Raw genomic sequence first — 26,712 nt, 5'->3', positions numbered from 1 at the left:
GATGCGGTGCGAACGGACACCCGTACGCCTTCTACTGCGCAGCCTGCGGCACCTTCCTGGAAGCCCCGCCCCAGCCCCCACCCAACCGTGACATCACACGACTTGTCAGGGGCGCCGCCATCAACCAGGTACGCTTCACTGCCACCGACCAGGTAGCTGCAGCGCTGACATCATGTGACGATACAAAACATTACACAAAGACTGTTCCCCTCTCTATGAGCAGGCTTCAGCTCCAATTTCCAATGATGCCACCTGGCAAGCCACGCCCTCCTCCAGACCCGCTCCCAGCACGAAGTTAGCCACACCCACTGCTGAGCAGTTCACTCAGACTGTTGGACTCTATTACCCATCAGGCACTGAGCTTCAGAGGAAGGAAACACAGAGGAAGCTTCAACTCAGCAAGCAGCAGGCAACCAGAGATTGCCAACCGCTACTGACCGCCATCAGCCCTGGTCGAGGTAAAGTACTACTACAAGTACTACTACAAGTACTACTACTGACCGCCATCAGCCCTGGTCGAGGTAAAGTACTACTACAAGTATTACTACAAGTACTACTACTGACCGCCATCAGCCCTGGTCGAGGTAAAGTACTACTACAAGTATTACTACAAGTACCACTACTGACCGCCATCAGCCCTGGTCGAGGTAAAGTACTACTACAAGTATTACTACAAGTACTACTACTGACCGCCATCAGCCCTGGTCGAGGTAAAGTACTACTACAAGTATTACTACAAGTACCGCTACTGACCGCCATCAGCCCTGGTCGAGGTAAAGTACTACTACAAGTATTACTACAAGTACCGCTACTGACCGCCATCAGCCCTGGTCGAGGTAAAGTACTACTACAAGTATTACTACAAGTACCGCTACTGACCGCCATCAGCCCTGGTCGAGGTAAAGTACTACTACAAGTAGTACTTTAACCTCTACAGGACTGATGGCGGTCAGTGGTAGGTAAAATACTAGTAGTAGTTCTAAGCCCCAGGAGAGGAGGCGGTCTGCTGGACTGAAACCGTCTGTGTCCTCAGGTTTCTGGAGGAAGAAGCTGGATCACCTGTGTGCTCACCTGAGGAGTTACGCTCAAAACAACGCCCCCTCAGGACTCTGCTGGGAGAGACCTCGTCTGGGCCGGGTACGCCCACACCTCAACCGACACCAATATGTAAAGTTACTGTGAGGAACCTTTACCAGGTCCTGAACCAGTCTCAGTGTAGTCCTGATCCTTTATACAACCTCAGTTTAGTCCTGGTCCTCTATAGGACCTCAGTTTAGTCCTGGTCCTCTATACAACCTCAGTTTAGTCCTGGTCCTCTATAGACCTCAGTTTACTCCTGAGCCTCTATATGACCTCAGTTTAGTCCTGGTCCTCTATATGACCTCAGTTTAGTCCTGGTCCTCTATAGACCTCCGTTTAGTCCCGGTCCTCTATATGACCTCAGTTTAGTCCTGAGCCTCTATAGACCTCAGTTTACTCCTGAGCCTCTATAGACCTCAGTTTACTCCTGGTCCTTCTATATGACCTCAGTTTAGTCCTGAGGGCCTCTATATGACCTCAGTTTAGTCCTGAGCCTCTATAGACCTCAGTTTACTCCTGAGCCTCTATATGACCTCAGTTAGTCCTGGTCCTCTATATGACCTCAGTTTAATCCTGAGGCCTCTATATGACCTCAGTTTAGTCCTGGTCCTCTATAGACCTCAGTTTAGTCCTGAGCCTCTATATGACCTCAGTTTAGTCCCGGTCCTCTATAGACCTCAGTTTACTCCTGAGCCTCTATATGACCTCAGAGTTTAGTCCTGGTCCTCTATAGACCTCAGTTTACTCCTGAGCCTCTATATGACCTCAGTTTAGGTCCTGGTCCTCTATAGACCTCAGTTTACTCCTGAGCCTCTATATGACCTCAGTTTAGTCCCGGTCCTCTATATGACCTCAGTTTAGTCCCGGTCCTCTATATGACCTCAGTTTAGTCCTGGTCCTCTATATGACCTCAGTTTAGTCCTGGTCCTCTATAGACCTCAGTTTACTCCTGAGCCTCTATATGACCTCAGTTTAGTCCTGGTCCTCTATAGACCTCAGTTTACTCCTGAGCCTCTATATGACCTCAGTTTAGTCCCCGGTCCTCTATATGACCTCAGTTTAGTCCCGGTCCTCTATATGACCTCAGTTTAGTCCCGGTCCTCTATATGACCTCAGTTTAGTCCTGGTCCTCTATAGACCTCCATCAGTAGAGAGACCACCGGTCTGGTTCTATAGAGTTATTCTTAAAGCTCCTCAACGGAGCCACCAGATCGGATTCTGGTGAAACCAGATGATATCATGCAGGTTCACCAGTAACCAGGACAAGGACTGAGAGGGGCAGACTGTCAGTCCACAGGGGCCTCCAGAATCAACACAGAGTTACATTTTCTCAAAGTGACTGGAAGTTAAAAGACTCTGTTTCAGACATCATGAGCACATGGCCAGGTGGGGCTTTACTTCCTGCGTGTCAGGTGACGCGTTTGTGTTCCCGTCTCCTTCAGATGGTTTCTGCTGTGATTCAGGAAGATCGTTATGAAGTCAGTGTGACCGTCAGCTTGGTGTCGGCCGGGGCGAGAAGAACATCAGGTGTGTTCTTCTCAAACATGTAACCTGAAGAACCGATTCATCATGCTTCAAGAGACGAGAAAGGTGACTGTTTCTTCTCAGGGGGATCCAAACAGGTGACAGCGTTAGACCTGCAGGTCGGACTGAGACTCTGAGCAGCGTGACGGAGCGATGTGCTGATAGCCGCCTCAGTGAGAACCACCTCTTTACCTTTCATTATTACATCTCAGTGAGAACCACCTATTTACCTTCATTATTACATCTCAGTGAGAACCACCTCTTTACCTTCATTATTACATCTCAGTGAGAACCACCTCTTTACCTTCATTATTACATCTCAGTGAGAACCACCTATTTACCTTCATTATTACATCTCAGTGAGAACCACCTCTTTACCTTCATTATTACATCTCAGTGAGAAACCACCTCTTTACCTTCATTATTAACATCTCAGTGAGAACCACCATCTTTACCTTCATTATTACATCTCAGTGAGAACCACCTCTTTACCTTCATTATTACATCTCAGTGAGAACCACCTCTTTACCTTCATTATTACATCTGTTAGAACCACCTCTTTACCTTCATTATTACATCTCAGTGAGAACCACCTCTTTACCTTCATTAGTACATCTCAGTGAGAACCACCTCTTTACCTTCATTATTACATCTCAGTGAGAACCACCTCTTTACCTTAATTATTACATCTCAGTGAGAACCACCTCTTTACCTTCATTATTACATCTCAGTGAGAACCACCTCTTTACCTTCATTATTACATCTCAGTGAGAACCACCTCTTTACCTTCATTATTACATCTCAGTAAGAACCACCTCTTTACCTTCATTATTACATCTCAGTGAGAACCACCTCTTTACCTTCATTATTACATCTCAGTGAGAACCACCTCTTTACCTTCATTAGTACAACTCAGTTAGAACCACCTCTTTACCTTCATTATTACATCTGTTAGAACCACCTCTTTACCTTCATTATTACGTCTGTTAGAACCACCTCTTTACCTTCACTATGAAACGTCTGTTAGAACCACCTCTTTACCTTCATTATTACATCTGTTAGAACCACCTCTTTACCTTCATTATGAAACATCTGTTAGAACCACCTCTTTACCTTCATTATTACATATGTTAGAACCACCTCTTTACCTTCATTATGAAACATCTGTTAGAACCACCTCTTTACCTTCATTATGAAACATCTGTTAGAACCACCTCTTTACCTTCATTATTACGTCTGTTAGAACCACCTCTTTACCTTCATTATTACATCTGTTAGAACCACCTCTTTACCTTCATTAATACGTCTGTTAGAACCACCTCTTTAGCTTCATTATTACATCTGTTAGAACCACCTCTTTACCTTCATTATTACGTCTGTTAGAACCACCTCTTTACCTTCATTATTACATCTGTTAGAACCACCTCTTTACCTTCATTATTACGTTTGTTAGAACCACCTCTTTACCTTTATTATGAAACATCTGTTAGAACCACCTCCTTACCTTCATTATTACGTCTGTTAGAACCACCTCTTTACCTTCATTATTACGTCTGTTAGAACCACCTCTTTACCTTTATTATGAAACATCTGTTAGAACCACCTCCTTACCTTCATTATTACGTCTGTTAGAACCACCTCTTTACCTTCATTATTACATCTGTTAGAACCACCTCTTTACCTTCATTATGAAACGTCTGTTAGAACCACCTCTTTACCTTCACTATGAAACATCTGTTAGAACCACCTCTTTACCTTCATTAATACGTCTGTTAGAACCACCTCTTTACCTTCATTATTACGTCTGTTAGAACCACCTCTTTAACTTCATTATGAAACATCTGTTAGAACCACCTCTTTACCTTCATTATTACGTTTGTTAGAACCACCTCCTTACCTTCATTATTACGTCTGTTAGAACCACCTCTTTACCTTCATTAATACGTCTGTTAGAACCACATCTTTACCTTCATTATTACATCTGTTAGAACCACCTCGTTACCTTCATTATTACGTCTGTTAGAACCACCTCTTTACCTTCATTATTACGTCTGTTAGAACCACCTCTTTACCTTCATTATGAAACATCTGTTAGAACCACCTCTTTACCTTCATTATGAAACATCTGTTAGAACCACCTCTTTACCTTCATTATGAAACATCTGTTAGAACCTCCTCTTTACCTTCACTATGAAACATCTGTTAGAACCTCCTCTTTACCTTCATTATGAAACGTCTGTTAGAACCACCTCTTTACCTTCATTATGAAACATCTGTTAGAACCTCCTCTTTACCTTCACTATGAAACATCTGTTAGAACCACCTCTTTACCTTCATTATGAAACATCTGTTAGAACCACCTCTTTACCTTCATTATGAAACATCTGTTAGAACCACCTCTTTACCTTCATTATTACGTCTGTTAGAACCACTTCTTTAACTTCATTATGAAACATCTGTTAGAACCACCTCTTTACCTTCATTATTACGTTTGTTAGAACCACCTCTTTACCTTCATTATTACATCTGTTAGAACCACCTCTTTACCTTTATTATGAAACATCTGTTAGAACCACCTCCTTACCTTCATTATTACGTCTGTTAGAACCACCTCTTTACCTTCATTAATACGTCTGTTAGAACCACCTCTTTACCTTCACTATGAAACATCTGTTAGAACCACCTCCTTACCTTCATTATTACGTCTGTTAGAACCACCTCTTTACCTTCATTAATACGTCTGTTAGAACCACCTCTTTACCTTCACTATGAAACATCTGTTAGAACCACCTCTTTACCTTCATTATGAAACATCTGTTAGAACCACCTCTTTACCTTCATTATTACGTCTGTTAGAACCACCTCTTTACCTTCACTATGAAACATCTGTTAGAACCACCTCTTTACCTTCATTATTACGTCTGTTAGAACCACCTCTTTACCTTCACTATGAAACATCTGTTAGAACCACCTCTTTACCTTTATTATGAAACATCTGTTAGAACCACCTCTTTACCTTCACTATAAAACAACTGTTAGAACCACCTCTTTACCTTTATTATGAAACATCTGTTAGAACCACCTCTTTACCTTCATTATTACGTCTGTTAGAACCACCTCTTTACCTTCACTATGAAACATCTGTTAGAACCACCTCTTTACCTTCATTATTACGTCTGTTAGAACCACCTCTTTACCTTCACTATGAAACGTCTGTTAGAACCACCTCTTTACCTTTATTATGAAACATCTGTTAGAACCACCTCTTTACCTTCACTATAAAACAACTGTTAGAACCACCTCTTTACCTTTATTATGAAACATCTGTTAGAACCACCTCTTTACCTTCATTATTACGTCTGTTAGAACCACCTCTTTACCTTCATTATGAAACATCTGTTAGAACCACCTCTTTACCTTCATTATGAAACATCTGTTAGAACCACCTCTTTACCTTCATTATGAAACATCTGTTAGAACCACCTCTTTACCTTCATTATTACGTCTGTTAGAACCACCTCTTTACCTTCACTATGAAACATCTGTTAGAACCTCCTCTTTACCTTCACTATGAAACATCTGTTAGAACCTCCTCTTTACCTTCATTATGAAACGTCTGTTAGAACCACCTCTTTACCTTCATTATGAAACATCTGTTAGAACCTCCTCTTTACCTTCACTATGAAACATCTGTTAGAACCACCTCTTTACCTTCACTATGAAACATCTGTTGGAACCACCTCTTTTACCTTCATTATTACGTCTGTTAGAACCACCTCTTTACCCTTCATTATTACATCTGTTAGAACCACCTCTTTACCTTCATTATGAAACATCTGTTAGAACCACCTCTTTACCTTCATTATGAAACATCTGTTAGAACCACCTCTTTACCTTCATTATTACGTCTGTTAGAACCACCTCTTTACCTTCATTATTACACTCTGTTAGAACCACCTCTTTACCTTCATTATGAAACATCTGTTAGAACCACCTCTTTACCTTCATTATGAACATCTGTTAGAAACACCTCTTTACCTTCATTATGAAACATCTGTTAGAACCACCTCTTTACCTTCATTATGAAACATCTGTTAGAACCACCTCTTTACCTTCATTATTACATCTGTTAGAACCACTTCTTTAACTTCATTATGAAACATCTGTTAGAACCACCTCTTTACCTTCATTATTACTTTTGTTAGAACCACCTCTTTACCTTCATTATTACATCTGTTAGAACCACCCTCTTTACCTTTATTATGAAACATCTGTTAGAACCACCTCCTTACCTTCATTATTACGTCTGTTTAGAACCACCTCTTTACCTTCATTAATACGTCTGTTAGAACCACCTCTTTACCTTCACTATGAAACATCTGTTAGAACCACCTCTTTACCTTCATTATGAAACATCTGTTAGAATCACCTCTTTACCTTTATTATGAAACATCTGTTAGAACCACCTCCTTACCTTCATTATTACGTCTGTTAGAACCACCTCTTTACCTTCATTAATACGTCTGTTAGAACCACCTCTTTACCTTCATTATTACATCTGTTAGAACCACCTCTTTACCTTTATTATGAAACATCTGTTAGAACCACCTCCTTACCTTCATTATTACGTCTGTTAGAACCACCTCTTTACCTTCATTATTACATCTGTTAGAACCACCTCTTTACCTTTATTATGAAACATCTGTTAGAACCACCTCCTTACCTTCATTATTACGTCTGTTAGAACCACATCTTTACCTTCATTAATACATCTGTTAGAACCACCTCTTTACCTTCATTATGAAACATCTGTTAGAACCACCTCTTTACCTTCATTATGAAACATCTGTTAGAACCACCTCTTTACCTTCACTATGAAACATCTGTTAGAACCACCTCTTTACCTTCATTATGAAACATCTGTTAGAACCACCTCTTTACCTTCATTATTACGTCTGTTAGAACCACCTCTTTACCTTCACTATGAAACATCTGTTAGAACCACCTCTTTACCTTCATTATTACGTCTGTTAGAACCACCTCTTTACCTTCACTATGAAACATCTGTTAGAACCACCTCTTTACCTTTATTATGAAACATCTGTTAGAACCACCTCTTTACCTTCACTATAAAACAACTGTTAGAACCACCTCTTTACCTTTATTATGAAACATCTGTTAGAACCACCTCTTTACCTTCACTATAAAAACATCTGTTAGAACCACCTCTTTACCTTCACTATAAAACAACTGTTAGAACCACCTCTTTACCTTTCATTATTACGTCTGTTAGAACCACCTCTTTACCTTCATTATTACGTCTGTTAGAACCAACCTCTTTACCTTCACTATGAAACATCTGTTAGAACCACATCTTTACCTTCATTATTAAGTCTGTTAGAACCACCTCTTTACCTTCATTATGAAACGTCTGTTAGAACAACCTCTTTACCTTTATTATTACATCTGTTAGAACCACCTCTTTACCTTTATTATGAAACATCTGTTAGAACCACGTCTTTACCTTCATTATTATGTCTGTTAGAACCACCTCTTTACCTTCATTATTACATCTGTTAGAACCACCTCTTTACCTTCATTATTACGTTTGTTAGAACCACCTCTTTACCTTTATTATGAAACATCTGTTAGAACCACCTCCTTACCTTCATTATTACGTCTGTTAGAACCAACTCTTTACCTTCATTATTACGTCTGTTAGAACCACATCTTTACCTTCATTATTACATCTGTTAGAACCACCTCTTTACCTTCATTATGAAACGTCTGTTAGAACCACCTCTTTACCTTCACTATGAAACATCTGTTAGAACCACCTCTTTACCTTCATTATTACGTCTGTTAGAACCACATCTTTACCTTCATTATTACATCTGTTAGAACCACCTCTTTACCTTCATTATGAAACATCTGTTAGAACCACCTCTTTACCTTCATTATTACATCTGTTAGAACCACCTCTTTACCTTCATTATGAAACATCTGTTAGAACCACCTCTTTACCTTCATTATTACGTCTGTTAGAACCTCCTCTTTACCTTCATTATGAAACATCTGTTAGAACCACCTCTTTACCTTCATTATGAAACATCTGTTAGAACCACCTCCTTACCTTCATTATTACGTCTGTTAGAACCACCTCTTTACCTTCATTATTACATCTGTTAGAACCACCTCTTTACCATCACTATTACGTCTGTTAGAACCACCTCTTTACCTTCATTAATACGTCTGTTAGAACCACCTCTTTAGCTTCATTATTACATCTGTTAGAACCACCTCTTTACCTTCATTATTACGTCTGTTAGAACCACCTCTTTACCTTCATTATTACATCTGTTAGAACCACCTCTTTACCTTCATTATTACGTTTGTTAGAACCACCTCTTTACCTTTATTATGAAACATCTGTTAGAACCACCTCCTTACCTTCATTATTACGTCTGTTAGAACCACCTCTTTACCTTCATTATTACGTCTGTTAGAACCACCTCTTTACCTTCATTATTACATCTGTTAGAACCACCTCTTTACCTTCATTATTACATCTGTTAGAACCACCTCTTTACCTTCATTATTACATCTGTTAGAACCACCTCTTTACCTTCATTATTACGTTTGTTAGAACCACCTCTTTACCTTTATTATGAAACATCTGTTAGAACCACCTCCTTACCTTCATTATTACGTCTGTTAGAACCACCTCTTTACCTTCATTATTACGTCTGTTAGAACCACCTCTTTACCTTCATTATTACGTCTGTTAGAACCACCTCTGTACCTTCATTATGAAACGTCTGTTAGAACCACCTCTTTACCTTCACTATGAAACATCTGTTAGAACCACCTCTTTACCTTCATTATTACGTCTGTTAGAACCACATCTTTACCTTCATTAATACATCTGTTAGAACCACCTCTTTACCTTCATTATGAAACATCTGTTAGAACCACCTCTTTACCTTCATTATGAAACATCTGTTAGAACCACCTCTTTACCTTCATTATGAAACGTCTGTTAGAACCACCTCTTTACCTTCATTATGAAACATCTGTTAGAACCACCTCTTTACCTTCATTATGAAACATCTGTTAGAACCACCTCTTTACCTTCATTATTACGTCTGTTAGAACCACCTCTTTACCTTCATTATTACATCTGTTAGAACCACCTCTTTACCTTCATTATTACATCTGTTTGAACCACCTCTTTACCTTCATTATGAAACGTCTATTAGAACCACCTCTTTACCTTCACTATGAAACATCTGTTAGAACCTCCTCTTTACCTTCATTATGAAACGTCTGTTAGAACCACCTCTTTACCTTCACTATGAAACATCTGTTAGAACCACCTCTTTACCTTCATTAATACGTCTGTTAGAACCACCTCTTTACCTTCATTATTACATCTGTTAGAACCACCTCTTTACCTTCATTATTACATCTGTTAGAACCACCTCTTTACCTTCATTATTACATCTGTTAGAACCACCTCTTTACCTTCATTATTACATATGTTAGAACCACCTCTTTACCTTCATTATTACGTCTGTTGGAACCACCTCTTTAACTTCATTATGAAACATCTGTTAGAACCACCTCTTTACCTTCATTATTACGTTTGTTAGAACCACCTCCTTACCTTCATTATTACGTCTGTTAGAACCACCTCTTTACCTTCATTAATACGTCTGTTAGAACCACCTCTTTACCTTCATTATTACGTCTGTTAGAACCACCTCTTTACCTTCATTATGAAACATCTGTTAGAACCACCTCTTTACCTTCATTATGAAACATCTGTTAGAACCACCTCTTTACCTTCATTATGAAACGTCTGTTAGAACCACCTCTTTACCTTCATTATGAAACATCTGTTAGAACCACCTCTTTACCTTCATTATGAAACATCTGTTAGAACCACCTCTTTACCTTCATTATTACATCTGTTAGAACCACCTCTTTACCTTCATTATTACATCTGTTAGAACCACCTCTTTACCTTCATTATTACATCTGTTAGAACCACCTCTTTACCTTCATTATGAAACATCTGTTAGAACCACCTCTTTACCTTCACTATGAAACATCTGTTAGAACCTCCTCTTTACCTTCATTATGAAACGTCTGTTAGAACCACCTCTTTACCTTCACTATGAAACATCTGTTAGAACCACCTCTTTACCTTCATTAATACGTCTGTTAGAACCACCTCTTTACCTTCATTATTACATCTGTTAGAACCACCTCTTTACCTTCATTATTACATCTGTTAGAACCACCTCTTTACCTTCATTATTACATCTGTTAGAACACCTCTTTACCTTCATATTACATATGTTTAGAACCACCTCTTTTACCTTCATTATTACGTCTGTTGGACCACCTCTTTAACTTCATTATGAAACATCTGTTAGAAACACCTCTTTACCTTCATTATTACGTTGTTAGAACCACCTCCTTAACTCATTATTACGTCTGTTAGAACCACCTCTTTACCTTCATTAATACGTCTGTTAGAACCACCTCTTTACCTTCATTATTACATCTGTTAGAACCACCTCTTTACCTTCATTATTACGTCTGTTAGAACCACCTCTTTACCTTCATTATTACGTCTGTTAGAACCACCTCTTTACCTTCATTATGAAACATCTGTTAGAACCACCTCTTTACCTTCATTATGAAACATCTGTTAGAACCACCTCTTTACCTTCATTATTACGTCTGTTAGAACCACCTCTTTACCTTCATTATGAAACATCTGTTAGAACCACCTCTTTACCTTCATTATGAAACATCTGTTAGAACCACCTCTTTACCTTCATTATTACGTCTGTTAGAACCACCTCTTTACCTTCATTATTACATGTGTTAGAACCACCTCTTTACCTTCATTATTACGTCTGTTAGAACCACCTCTTTACCTTCATTATTACATCTGTTAGAACCACCTCTTTACCTTCATTATGAAACATCTGTTAGAACCACCTCTTTACCTTCATTATGAAACATCTGTTAGAACCACCTCTTTACCTTCATTATGAAACATCTGTTAGAACCACCTCTTTACCTTCATTATTACGTTTGTTAGAACCACCTCTTTACCTTCATTATTACATGTGTTAGAACCACCTCTTTACCTTCATTATTACGTCTGTTAGAACCACCTCTTTACCTTCATTATTACATCTGTTAGAACCACCTCTTTACCTTCATTATGAAACATCTGTTAGAACCACCTCTTTACCTTCATTATTACGTTTGTTAGAACCACCTCTTTACCTTCATTATTACGTCTGTTAGAACCACCTCTTTACCTTCACTATGAAACATCTGTTAGAACCACCTCTTTACCTTCATTATGAAACATCTGTTAGAATCACCTCTTTACCTTTATTATGAAACATCTGTTAGAACCACCTCCTTACCTTCATTATTACGTCTGTTAGAACCACCTCTTTACCTTCATTAATACGTCTGTTAGAACCACCTCTTTACCTTCATTATTACATCTGTTAGAACCACCTCTTTACCTTTATTATGAAACATCTGTTAGAACCACCTCCTTACCTTCATTATTACGTCTGTTAGAACCACCTCTTTACCTTCATTATTACATCTGTTAGAACCACCTCTTTACCTTTATTATGAAACATCTGTTAGAACCACCTCCTTACCTTCATTATTACGTCTGTTAGAACCACATCTTTACCTTCATTAATACATCTGTTAGAACCACCTCTTTACCTTCATTATGAAACATCTGTTAGAACCACCTCTTTACCTTCATTATGAAACATCTGTTAGAACCTCCTCTTTACCTTCACTATGAAACATCTGTTAGAACCACCTCTTTACCTTCATTATGAAACATCTGTTAGAACCACCTCTTTACCTTCATTATTACGTCTGTTAGAACCACCTCTTTACCTTCACTATGAAACATCTGTTAGAACCACCTCTTTACCTTCATTATTACGTCTGTTAGAACCACCTCTTTACCTTCACTATGAAACGTCTCTTAGAACCACCTCTTTACCTTTATTATGAAACATCTGTTAGAACCACCTCTTTACCTTCACTATAAAACAACTGTTAGAACCACCTCTTTACCTTTATTATGAAACATCTGTTAGAACCACCTCTTTACCTTCACTATAAAACAACTGTTAGAACCACCTCTTTACCTTTATTATGAAACATCTGTTAGAACCACCTCTTTACCTTCACTATAAAACATCTGTTAGAACCACCTCTTTACCTTCACTATAAAACAACTGTTAGAACCACCTCTTTACCTTCATTATTACGTCTGTTAGAACCACCTCTTTACCTTCATTATTACGTCTGTTAGAACCACCTCTTTACCTTCACTATGAAACATCTGTTAGAACCACCTCTTTACCTTCATTATTAAGTCTGTTAGAACCACCTCTTTACCTTCATTATGAAACGTCTGTTAGAACAACCTCTTTACCTTTATTATTACATCTGTTAGAACCACCTCTTTACCTTTATTATGAAACATCTGTTAGAACCACCTCTTTACCTTCATTATTACGTCTGTTAGAACCACCTCTTTACCTTCATTATTACATCTGTTAGAACCACCTCTTTACCTTCATTATTACGTTTGTTAGAACCACCTCTTTACCTTTATTATGAAACATCTGTTAGAACCACCTCCTTACCTTCATTATTACGTCTGTTAGAACCAACTCTTTACCTTCATTATTACGTCTGTTAGAACCACATCTTTACCTTCATTATTACATCTGTTAGAACCACCTCTTTACCTTCATTATGAAACGTCTGTTAGAACCACCTCTTTACCTTCACTATGAAACATCTGTTAGAACCACCTCTTTACCTTCATTATTACGTCTGTTAGAACCACATCTTTACCTTCATTATTACATCTGTTAGAACCACCTCTTTACCTTCATTATGAAACATCTGTTAGAACCACCTCTTTACCTTCATTATTACATATGTTAGAACCACCTCTTTACCTTCATTATGAAACATCTGTTAGAACCACCTCTTTACCTTCATTATTACGTCTGTTAGAACCTCCTCTTTACCTTCATTATGAAACATCTGTTAGAACCACCTCTTTACCTTCATTATGAAACATCTGTTAGAACCACCTCCTTACCTTCATTATTACGTCTGTTAGAACCACCTCTTCACCTTCATTATTACATCTGTTAGAACCACCTCTTTACCATCACTATTACGTCTGTTAGAACCACCTCTTTACCTTCATTAATACGTCTGTTAGAACCACCTCTTTAGCTTCATTATTACATCTGTTAGAACCACCTCTTTACCTTCATTATTACGTCTGTTAGAACCACCTCTTTACCTTCATTATTACATCTGTTAGAACCACCTCTTTACCTTCATTATTACGTCTGTTAGAACCACCTCTTTACCTTTATTATGAAACATCTGTTAGAACCACCTCCTTACCTTCATTATTACGTCTGTTAGAACCACCTCTTTACCTTCATTATTACGTCTGTTAGAACCACCTCTTTACCTTCATTATTACATCTGTTAGAACCACCTCTTTACCTTCATTATTACGTCTGTTAGAACCACCTCTTTACCTTCATTATTACATCTGTTAGAACCACCTCTTTACCTTCATTATTACGTCTGTTAGAACCACCTCTTTACCTTTATTATGAAACATCTGTTAGAACCACCTCCTTACCTTCATTATTACGTCTGTTAGAACCACCTCTTTACCTTCATTATTACGTCTGTTAGAACCACCTCTTTACCTTCATTATTACGTCTGTTAGAACCACCTCTTAACCTTCATTATGAAACGTCTGTTAGAACCACCTCTTTACCTTCACTATGAAACATCTGTTAGAACCACCTCTTTACCTTCATTATTACGTCTGTTAGAACCACCTCTTTACCTTCATTATTACATCTGTTAGAACCACCTCTTTACCTTCATTATGAAACATCTGTTAGAACCACCTCTTTACCTTCATTATGAAACATCTGTTAGAACCACCTCTTTACCTTCATTATGAAACGTCTGTTAGAACCACCTCTTTACCTTCATTATGAAACATCTGTTAGAACCACCTCTTTACCTTCATTATGAAACATCTGTTAGAACCACCTCTTTACCTTCATTATTACGTCTGTTAGAACCACCTCTTTACCTTCATTATTACATCTGTTAGAACCACCTCTTTACCTTCATTATTACATCTGTTTGAACCACCTCTTTACCTTCATTATGAAACGTCTATTAGAACCACCTCTTTACCTTCACTATGAAACATCTGTTAGAACCTCCTCTTTACCTTCATTATGAAACGTCTGTTAGAACCACCTCTTACCTTCACTATGAAACATCTGTTAGAACCACCTCTTTACCTTCATTAATACGTCTGTTAGAACCACCTCTTTACCTTCATTATTACATCTGTTAGAACCACCTCTTTACCTTCATTATTACATCTGTTAGAACCACCTCTTTACCTTCATTATTACATCTGTTAGAACCACCTCTTTACCTTCATTATTACATATGTTAGAACCACCTCTTTACCTTCATTATTACGTCTGTTGGAACCACCTCTTTAACTTCATTATGAAACATCTGTTAGAACCACCTCTTTACCTTCATTATTACGTTTGTTAGAACCACCTCCTTACCTTCATTATTACGTCTGTTAGAACCACCTCTTTACCTTCATTAATACGTCTGTTAGAACCACCTCTTTACCTTCATTATTACATCTGTTAGAACCACCTCTTTACCTTCATTATTACGTCTGTTAGAACCACCTCTTTACCTTCATTATTACGTCTGTTAGAACCACCTCTTTACCTTCATTATGAAACATCTGTTAGAACCACCTCTTTACCTTCATTATGAAACATCTGTTAGAACCACCTCTTTACCTTCATTATTACGTCTGTTAGAACCACCTCTTTACCTTCATTATGAAACATCTGTTAGAACCACCTCTTTACCTTCATTATGAAACATCTGTTAGAACCACCTCTTTACCTCATTATTACGTTTGTTAGAACCACCTCTTTACCTTCATTATTACATGTGTTAGAACCACCTCTTTACCTTCATTATTACGTCTGTTAGAACCACCTCTTTACCTTCATTATTACATCTGTTAGAACCACCTCTTTACCTTCATTATTACGTCTGTTAGAACCACCTCTTTACCTTCATTAATACGTCTGTTAGAACCACCTCTTTACCTTCATTATTACATCTGTTAGAACCACCTCTTTACCTTCATTATGAAACATCTGTTAGAACCACCTCTTTACCTTCATTATGAAACATCTGTTAGAACCACCTCTTTACCTTCAATATTACGTCTGTTAGAACCACCTCTTTACCTTCACTATGAAACATCTGTAAGAACCTCCTCTTTACCTTCATTATGAAACATCTGTTAGAACCACCTCTTTACCTTCATTATTACGTCTGTTAGAACCACCTCTTTACCTTCACTATGAAACATCTGTAAGAACCTCCTCTTTACCTTCATTATGAAACATCTGTTAGAACCTCCTCTTTACCTTCACTATGAAACATCTGTTAGAACCACCTCTTTACCTTCACTATGAAACATCTGTTAGAACCACCTCTTTACCTTCACTATGAAACATCTGTTAGAACCTCCTCTTTACCTTCATTATGAAACATCTGTTAGAACCACCTCTTTACCTTCATTATTACATCTGTTAGAACCACCTCTTTACCTTCATTATTACGTCTGTTAGAACCACCTCTTTACCTTCACTATGAAACATCTGTTAGAACCACCTCTTTACCTTCATTATTACGTCTGTTAGAACCACCTCTTTACCTTCATTATTACGTCTGTTAGAACCACCTCTTTACCTTCATTATGAAACATCTGTTAGAACCACCTCTTTACCTTCATTATGAAACATCTGTTAGAACCACCTCTTTACCTTCATTATTACGTCTGTTAGAACCACCTCTTTACCTTCACTATGAAACGTCTGTTAGAACCACCTCTTTACCTTTATTATGAAACATCTGTTAGAACCACCTCTTTACCTTCACTATAAAACAACTGTTAGAACCACCTCTTTACCTTTATTATGAAACATCTGTTGGAACCACCTCTTTACCTTCACTATAAAACATCTGTTAGAACCACCTCTTTACCTTCACTATAAAACAACTGTTAGAACCACCTCTTTACCTTCATTATTACGTCTGTTAGAACCACCTCTTTACCTTCATTATTACGTCTGTTAGAACCACCTCTTTACCTTCACTATGAAACATCTGTTAGAACCACCTCTTTACCTTCATTATTACGTCTGTTAGAACCACCTCTTTACCTTCATTATGAAACGTCTGTTAGAACCACCTCTTTACCTTTATTATTACATCTGTTAGAACCACCTCTTTACCTTTATTATGAAACATGTGTTAGAACCACCTCTTTACCTTCATTATTACGTCTAATAGAACCACCTCTTTACCTTCATTATTACATCTGTTTGAACCACCTCTTTACCTTCATTATGAAACGTCTATTAGAACCACCTCTTTACCTTCACTATGAAACATCTGTTAGAACCTCCTCTTTACCTTCATTATGAAACGTCTGTTAGAACCACCTCTTTACCTTCACTATGAAACATCTGTTAGAACCACCTCTTTACCTTCATTAATACGTCTGTTAGAACCACCTCTTTACCTTCATTATTACATCTGTTAGAACCACCTCTTTACCTTCATTATTACATCTGTTAGAACCACCTCTTTACCTTCATTATTACATATGTTAGAACCACCTCTTTACCTTCATTATTACGTCTGTTGGAACCACCTCTTTAACTTCATTATGAAACATCTGTAAGAACCACCTCTTTACCTTCATTATTACGTTTGTTAGAACCACCTCTTTACCTTCATTATTACGTCTGTTAGAACCACCTCTTTACCTTCATTAATACGTCTGTTAGAACCACCTCTTTACCTTCATTATTACATCTGTTAGAACCACCTCTTTACCTTCATTATTACGTCTGTTAGAACCACCTCTTTACCTTCATTATTACGTCTGTTAGAACCACCTCTTTACCTTCATTATGAAACATCTGTTAGAACCACCTCTTTACCTTCATTATGAAACATCTGTTAGAACCACCTCTTTACCTTCATTATGAAACATCTGTTAGAACCACCTCTTTACCTTCATTATGAAACATCTGTTAGAACCACCTCTTTACCTTCATTATTACGTTTGTTAGAACCACCTCTTTACCTTCATTATTACATGTGTTAGAACCACCTCTTTACCTTCATTATTACGTCTGTTAGAACCACCTCTTTACCTTCATTATTACATCTGTTAGAACCACCTCTTTACCTTCATTATTACGTCTGTTAGAACCACCTCTTTACCTACATTAATACGTCTGTTAGAACCACCTCTTTACCTTCATTATTACATCTGTTAGAACCACCTCTTTACCTTCATTATGAAACATCTGTTAGAACCACCTCTTTACCTTCATTATGAAACATCTGTTAGAACCACCTCTTTACCTTCAATATTACGTCTGTTAGAACCACCTCTTTACCTTCACTATGAAACATCTGTAAGAACCTCCTCTTTACCTTCATTATGAAACATCTGTTAGAACCACCTCTTTACCTTCATTATTACGTCTGTTAGAACCACCTCTTTACCTTCACTATGAAACATCTGTAAGAACCACCTCTTTACCTTCATTATGAAACATCTGTTAGAACCTCCTCTTTACCTTCACTATGAAACATCTGTTAGAACCACCTCTTTACCTTCACTATGAAACATCTGTTAGAACCACCTCTTTACCTTCACTATGAAACATCTGTTAGAACCTCCTCTTTACCTTCATTATGAAACATCTGTTAGAACCACCTCTTTACCTTCATTATTCATCTGTTAGAACCACCTCTTTACCTTCATTATTACGTCTGTTAGAACCACCTCTTTACCTTCACTATGAAACATCTGTTAGAACCACCTCTTTACCTTCATTATTACGTCTGTTAGAACCACCTCTTTACCTTCATTATTACGTCTGTTAGAACCACCTCTTTACCTTCATTATGAAACATCTGTTAGAACCACCTCTTTACCTTCATTATGAAACATCTGTTAGAACCACCTCTTTACCTTCATTATTACGTTTGTTAGAACCACCTCTTTACCTTCACTATGAAACGTCTGTTAGAACCACCTCTTTACCTTTATTATGAAACATCTGTTAGAACCACCTCTTTACCTTCACTATAAAACAACTGTTAGAACCACCTCTTTACCTTTATTATGAAACATCTGTTAGAACCACCTCTTTACCTTCACTATAAAACATCTGTTAGAACCACCTCTTTACCTTCACTATAAAACAACTGTTAGAACCCCTCTTTACCTTCATTATTACGTCTGTTAGAACCACCTCTTTACCTTCATTATTACATCTGTTAGAACCACCTCTTTACCTTCATTATGAAACATCTGTTAGAACCACCTCTTTACCTTCATTATTACGTCTGTTAGAACCACCTCTTTACCTTCATTATGAAACGTCTGTTAGAACCACCTCTTTACCTTTATTATTACATCTGTTAGAACCACCTCTTTACCTTTATTATGAAACATGTGTTAGAACCACCTCTTTACCTTCATTATTACGTCTAATAGAACCACCTCTTTACCTTCATTATTACATCTGTTAGAACCACCTCTTTACCTTCATTATTACGTTTGTTAGAACCACCTCTTTACCTTTATTATGAAACATCTGTTAGAAACAACTCCTTACCTTCATTATTACGTCTGTTAGAACCACCTCTTTACCTTCATTACTACGTCTGTTAGAACCACATCTTTACCTTCATTATTACATCTGTTAGAACCACCTCTTTACCTTCATTATGAAATGTCTGTTAGAACCACCTCTTTACCTTCACTATGAAACATCTGTTAGAACCTCCTCTTTACCTTCATTATGAAACGTCTGTTAGAACCACCTCTTTACCTTCACTATGAAACATCTGTTAGAACCACCTCTTTACCTTCATTATACGTCTGTTAGAACCACTTCTTTACCTTCATTATTACGTCTGTTAGAACCACCTCTTTAACTTCATTATGAAACATCTGTTAGAACCACCTCTTTACCTTCATTATTACGTTTGTTAGAACCACCTCTTTACCTTCACTATGAAACATCTGTTAGAACCACCTCTTTACCTTTATTATGAAACATCTGTTAGAACCCCTCTTTACCTTCATTATGAAACATCTGTTAGAACCACCTCTTTTCCTTCATTATTACGTCTGTTAGAACCACCTCTTTACCTTCATTATGAAACATCTGTTAGAACCACCTCTTTACCTTCATTATGAAACATCTGTTAGAACCACCTCTTTACCTTCATTATTACGTCTGTTAGAACCACCTCTTTACCTTCATTAATACGTCTGTTAGAACCACCTCTTTACCTTCATTATTACGTCTGTTAGAACCACCTCTTTACCTTCATTAATACGTCTGTTAGAACCACCTCTTTACCTTCATTATTACATCTGTTAGAACCACCTCTTTACCTTCATTATGAAACATCTGTTAGAACCACCTCTTTACCTTCATTATGAAACATCTGTTAGAACCACCTCTTTTCCTTCATTATTACGTCTGTTAGAACCACCTCTTTACCTTCATTATGAAACATCTGTTAGAACCACCTCTTTACCTTCATTATGAAACATCTGTTAGAACCACCTCTTTACCTTCATTATTATTTTTGTTAGAACCACCTCTTTACCTTCATTATTACATATGTTAGAACCACCTCTTTACCTTCATTATTACGTCTGTTAGAACCACCTCTTTACCTTCATTATTACATCTGTTAGAACCACCTCTTTACCTTCATTATTACGTCTGTTAGAACCACCTCTTTACCTTCATTAATACGTCTGTTAGAACCACCTCTTTACCTTCATTATTACATCTGTTAGAACCACCTCTTTACCTTCATTAATACGTCTGTTAGAACCACCTCTTTACCTTCACTATGAAACATCTGTTAGAACCTCCTCTTTACCTTCATTATGAAACGTCTGTTAGAACCACCTCTTTACCTTCACTATGAAACATCTTTAGAACCACCTCTTTACCTTCATTATACGTCTGTTAGAACCACTTCTTTACCTTCATTATTACGTCTGTTAGAACCACCTCTTTAACTTCATTATGAAACATCTGTTAGAACCCCTCTTTACCTTCATTATTACGTTTGTTAGAACCACCTCTTTACCTCACTATGAAACATCTGTTAGAACCACCTCCTTACCTTCATTATTACGTCTGTTAGAACCACCTCTTTACCTTCATTAATACGTCTGTTAGAACCACCTCTTTACCTTCATTATTACATCTGTTAGAACCACCTCTTTACCTTCATTATTACGTCTGTTAGAACCACCTCTTTACCTTCATTATTACGTCTGTTAGAACCACCTCTTTACCTTCATTATGAACATCTGTTAGAACCACCTCTTTACCTTCATTATGAAACATCTGTTAGAACCACCTCTTTACCTTCATTATGAAACATCTGTTAGAACCACCTCTTTACCTTCATTATTACGTCTGTTAGAACCACCTCTTTACCTTCATTATTACGTTTGTTAGAACCACCTCTTTACCTTCATTATTACATGTGTTAGAACCACCTCTTTACCTTCATTATTACGTCTGTTAGAACCACCTCTTTACCTTCATTATTACATCTGTTAGAACCACCTCTTTACCTTCATTATTACGTCTGTTAGAACCACCTCTTTACCTTCATTAATACGTCTGTTAGAACCACCTCTTTACCTTCATTATTACATCTGTTAGAACCACCTCTTTACCTTCATTATGAAACATCTGTTAGAACCACCTCTTTACCTTCATTATGAAACATCTGTTAGAACCACCTCTTTACCTTCAATATTACGTCTGTTAGAACCACCTCTTTACCTTCACTATGAAACATCTGTTAGAACCTCCTCTTTACCTTCATTATGAAACATCTGTTAGAACCACCTCTTTACCTTCATTATTACGTCTGTTAGAACCACCTCTTTACCTTCACTATGAAACATCTGTAAGAACCTCCTCTTTACCTTCATTATGAAACATCTGTTAGAACCTCCTCTTTACCTTCACTATGAAACATCTGTTAGAACCACCTCTTTACCTTCACTATGAAACATCTGTTAGAACCACCTCTTTACCTTCATTATGAAACATCTGTTAGAACCTCCTCTTTACCTTCATTATGAAACATCTGTTAGAACCACCTCTTTACCTTCATTATTACATCTGTTAGAACCACCTCTTTACCTTCATTATTACGTCTGTTAGAACCACCTCTTTACCTTCACTATGAAACATCTGTTAGAACCACCTCTTTACCTTCATTATTACGTCTGTTAGAACCACCTCTTTACCTTCATTATTACGTCTGTTAGAACCACCTCTTTACCTTCATTATGAAACATCTGTTAGAACCACCTCTTTACCTTCATTATGAAACATCTGTTAGAACCACCTCTTTACCTTCATTATTACGTTTGTTAGAACCACCTCTTTACCTTCACTATGAAACGTCTGTTAGAACCACCTCTTTACCTTTATTATGAAACATCTGTTAGAACCACCTCTTTACCTTCACTATAAAACAACTGTTAGAACCACCTCTTTACCTTTATTATGAAACATCTGTTAGAACCACCTCTTTACCTTCATTATAAAATCTGTTAGAACCACCTCTTTACCTTCACTATAAAACACTGTTAGAACCACCTCTTTACCTTCATTATTACGTCTGTTAGAACCACCTCTTTACCTTCATTATTACATCTGTTAGAACCACCTCTTTACCTTCATTATGAAACATCTGTTAGAACCACCTCTTTACCTTCATTATTACGTCTGTTAGAACCACCTCTTTACCTTCATTATGAAACGTCTGTTAGAACCACCTCTTTACCTTTATTATTACATCTGTTAGAACACCTCTTTACCTTTATTATGAAACATGTGTTGAACCACCTCTTTACCTTCATTATTGTCTAATAGAACCACCTCTTTACCTTCATTATTACATCTGTTAGAACCACCTCTTTACCTTCATTATTACGTTTGTTAGAACCACCTCTTTACCTTTATTATGAAACATCTGTTAGAAACAACTCTTACCTTCATTATTACGTCTGTTAGAACCACCTCTTTACCTTCATTACTACGTCTGTTAGAACCACATCTTTACCTTCATTATTACATCTGTTAGAACCACCTCTTTACCTTCATTATGAAATGTCTGTTAGAACCACCTCTTTACCTTCACTATGAAACATCTGTTAGAACCTCCTCTTTACCTTCATTATGAAACGTCTGTTAGAACCACCTCTTTACCTTCACTATGAAACATCTGTTAGAACCACCTCTTTACCTTCATTAATACGTCTGTTAGAACCACTTCTTTACCTTCATTATTACGTCTGTTAGAACCACCTCTTTAACTTCATTATGAAACATCTGTTAGAACCACCTCTTTACCTTCATTATTACGTTTGTTAGAACCACCTCTTTACCTTCACTATGAAACATCTGTTAGAACCAACTCCTTACCTTCATTATTACGTCTGTTAGAACCACCTCTTTACCTTCATTAATACGTCTGTTAGAACCACCTCTTTACCTTCATTATTACATCTGTTAGAACCACCTCTTTACCTTCATTATGAAACATCTGTTAGAACCACCTCTTTACCTTCATTATGAAACATCTGTTAGAACCACCTCTTTACCTTCATTATTACGTCTGTTAGAACCACCTCTTTACCTTCATTATTACATCTGTTAGAACCACCTCTTTACCTTCATTATGAAACATCTGTTAGAACCACCTCTTTACCTTCATTATTATTTTTGTTAGAACCACCTCTTTACCTTCATTATTACATATGTTAGAACCACCTCTTTACCTTCATTATTACGTCTGTTAGAACCACCTCTTTACCTTCATTATTACATCTGTTAGAACCACCTCTTTACCTTCATTATTACGTCTGTTAGAACCACCTCTTTACCTTCATTATGAAACATCTGTTAGAACCACCTCTTTACCTTCATTATTACATCTGTTAGAACCACCTCTTTACCTTCATTAATCGTGTTAGAACCACCTCTTTACCTTCATTATTACATCTGTTAGAACCACCTCTTTACCTTCATTATTACGTCTGTTAGAACCACCTCTTTACCTTCATTATTACGTCTGTTAGAACCACCTCTTTACCTTCACTATGAAACATCTGTTAGAACCTCTTTACCTTCACTATGAAACATCTGTTAGAACCACCTCTTTACCTTCATTATGAAACGTCTGTTAGAACCACCTCTTTACCTTCACTATGAAACATCTGTTAGAACCACCTCTTTACCTTCACTATGAAACATCTGTTAGAACCACCTCTTTACCTTCACTATGAAACATCTGTTAGAACCACCTCTTTACCTTCATTATGAAACATCTGTTAGAACCACCTCTTTACCTTCATTCTGTTAGAACCACCTCTTTACCTTCATTATGAAACATCTGTTAGAACCACCTCTTTACCTTCATTATTACGTCTGTTAGAACCACCTCTTTACCTTCACTATGAAACATCTGTTAGAACCACCTCTTTACCTTCATTATTACGTCTGTTAGAACCACCTCTTTACCTTCATTATTACATCTGTTAGAACCACCTCTTTACCTTTATTATTACATCTGTTAGAACCACCTCTTTACCTTCATTATTACATCTGTTAGAACCACCTCTTTACCTTCATTATGAAACATCTGTTAGAACCACCTCTTTACCTTCATTATTACATCTGTTAGAACCACCTCTTTACCTTCACTATGAAACATCTGTTAGAACCACCTCTTTACCTTCATTAATACGTCTGTTAGAACCTCCTCTTTACCTTCATTATGAAACATCTGTTAGAACCACCTCTTTACCTTCATTATTACATCTGTTAGAACCACCTCTTTACCTTCATTATTACGTCTGTTAGAACCACCTCTTTACCTTCATTATTACATCTGTTAGAACCACCTCTTTACCTTCATTATTACGTCTGTTAGAACCACCTCCTTACCTTCATTATTACGTCTGTTAGAACCACCTCTTTACCTTCATTATTACGTCTGTTAGAACCACCTCTTTACTTCATTATGAAACATCTGTTAGAACCACCTCTTTACCTTCATTATTACGTCTGTTAGAACCACCTCTTTACCTTCATTATGAAACATCTGTTAGAACCACCTCTTTACCTTCATTATTACGTTTGTTAGAACCACCTCTTTACCTTCACTATGAAACATCTGTTAGAACCACCTCCTTACCTTCATTATTACGTCTGTTAGAACCACCTCTTTACCTTCATTATGAAACATCTGTTAGAACCACCTCTTTACCTTCATTATTACATCTGTTAGAACCACCTCTTTACCTTCATTATGAAACATCTGTTAGAACCACCTCTTTACCTTCATTATGAAACATCTGTTAGAACCACCTCTTTACGTCTGTTAGAACCACCTCTTTACCTTCATTATGAAACATCTGTTAGAACCACCTCTTTACCTTCATTATGAAACATCTGTTAGAACCACCTCTTTACCTTCATTATTACGTTTGTTAGAACCACCTCTTTACCTTCATTATTACATATGTTAGAACCACCTCTTTACCTTCATTATTACGTCTGTTAGAACACCTCTTTACCTTCATTATTACATCTGTTAGAACCACCTCTTTACCTTCATTATTACGTCTGTTAGAACCACCTCTTTACCTTCATTAATACGTCTGTTAGAACCACCTCTTTACCTTCATTATTAGATCTGTTAGAACCACCTCTTTACCTTCATTAATACGTCTGTTAGAACCACCTCTTTACCTTCATTATGAAACATCTGTTAGAACCACCTCTTTACCTTCATTATTACGTCTGTTAGAACCACCTCTTTACCTTCATTATTACATCTGTTAGAACCACCTCTTTACCTTCATTATTACATCTGTTAGAACCACCTCTTTACCTTTATTATGAAACATGTGTTAGAACCACCTCTTTACCTTCATTATTACGTCTATAGAACCACCTCTTTACCTTCATTATTACATCTGTTAGAACCACCTCTTTACCTTCATTATTACGTTTGTTAGAACCTCCTCTTTACCTTCATTATGAAACATCTGTTAGAACCACCTCTTTACCTTCATTATTACATCTGTTAGAACCACCTCTTTACCTTCATTATGAAACATCTGTTAGAACCACCTCTTTACCTTCATTATTACGTCTGTTAGAACCACTCTTTACCTTCACTATGAAACATCTGTTAGAACCACCTCTTTACCTTCATTAATACGTCTGTTAGAACTCCTCTTTACCTTCATTATGAAACGTCTGTTAGAACCACCTCTTTACCTTTATTATTACATCTGTTAGAACCACCTCTTTACCTTCATTATTACATCTGTTAGAACCACCTCTTTACCTTCATTATGAAACATCTGTTAGAACCACCTCTTTACCTTCATTATTACATCTGTTAGAACCACCTCTTTACCTTCACTATGAAACATCTGTTAGAACCACCTCTTTACCTTCATTAATACGTCTGTTAGAACCTCCTCTTTACCTTCATTATGAAACTCTGTTAGAACCACCTCTTTACCTTCATTATTACATCTGTTAGAACCACCTCTTTACCTTCATTATTACGTCTGTTAGAACCACCTCTTTACCTTCATTATTACATCTGTTGAACCACCTCTTTACCTTCATTATTACGTCTGTTAGAACCACCTCTTACCTTCATTATTACTCTGTTAGAACCACCTCTTTACCTTCATTATTACGTCTGTTAGAACCACCTCTTTAACTTCATTATGAAACATCTGTTAGAACCAC

At 37.2% G+C, this 26,712-nt stretch overlaps 1 protein-coding gene across 1 annotated transcript in view; it reads left to right on the top strand.

Moving 5' to 3' along the window:
- dzank1 (double zinc ribbon and ankyrin repeat domains 1) overlaps positions 1–26,712 on the top strand; it is a 54,820-nt gene that overhangs the window by 7,582 nt on the left and 20,526 nt on the right. The window contains 5 exon segments of the mRNA XM_034542288.1: positions 1–128; positions 224–458; positions 1,034–1,137; positions 2,523–2,607; positions 2,689–2,777. The exon segment at positions 1–128 is cut by the window's left edge and continues 34 nt beyond it. Of these exon segments, the coding sequence (XP_034398179.1) occupies positions 1–128; positions 224–458; positions 1,034–1,137; positions 2,523–2,607; positions 2,689–2,741 (605 nt within the window). The 3' untranslated portion in view covers positions 2,742–2,777.

Source organism: Cyclopterus lumpus, chromosome 1 (assembly GCF_009769545.1).
Source record: "Cyclopterus lumpus isolate fCycLum1 chromosome 1, fCycLum1.pri, whole genome shotgun sequence".
Taxonomy (NCBI): domain Eukaryota; kingdom Metazoa; phylum Chordata; class Actinopteri; order Perciformes; family Cyclopteridae; genus Cyclopterus; species Cyclopterus lumpus.
The sequence above is the reverse complement of the archived record's forward strand: the minus strand, read 5'-3'. Positions and strand labels throughout refer to the sequence as shown.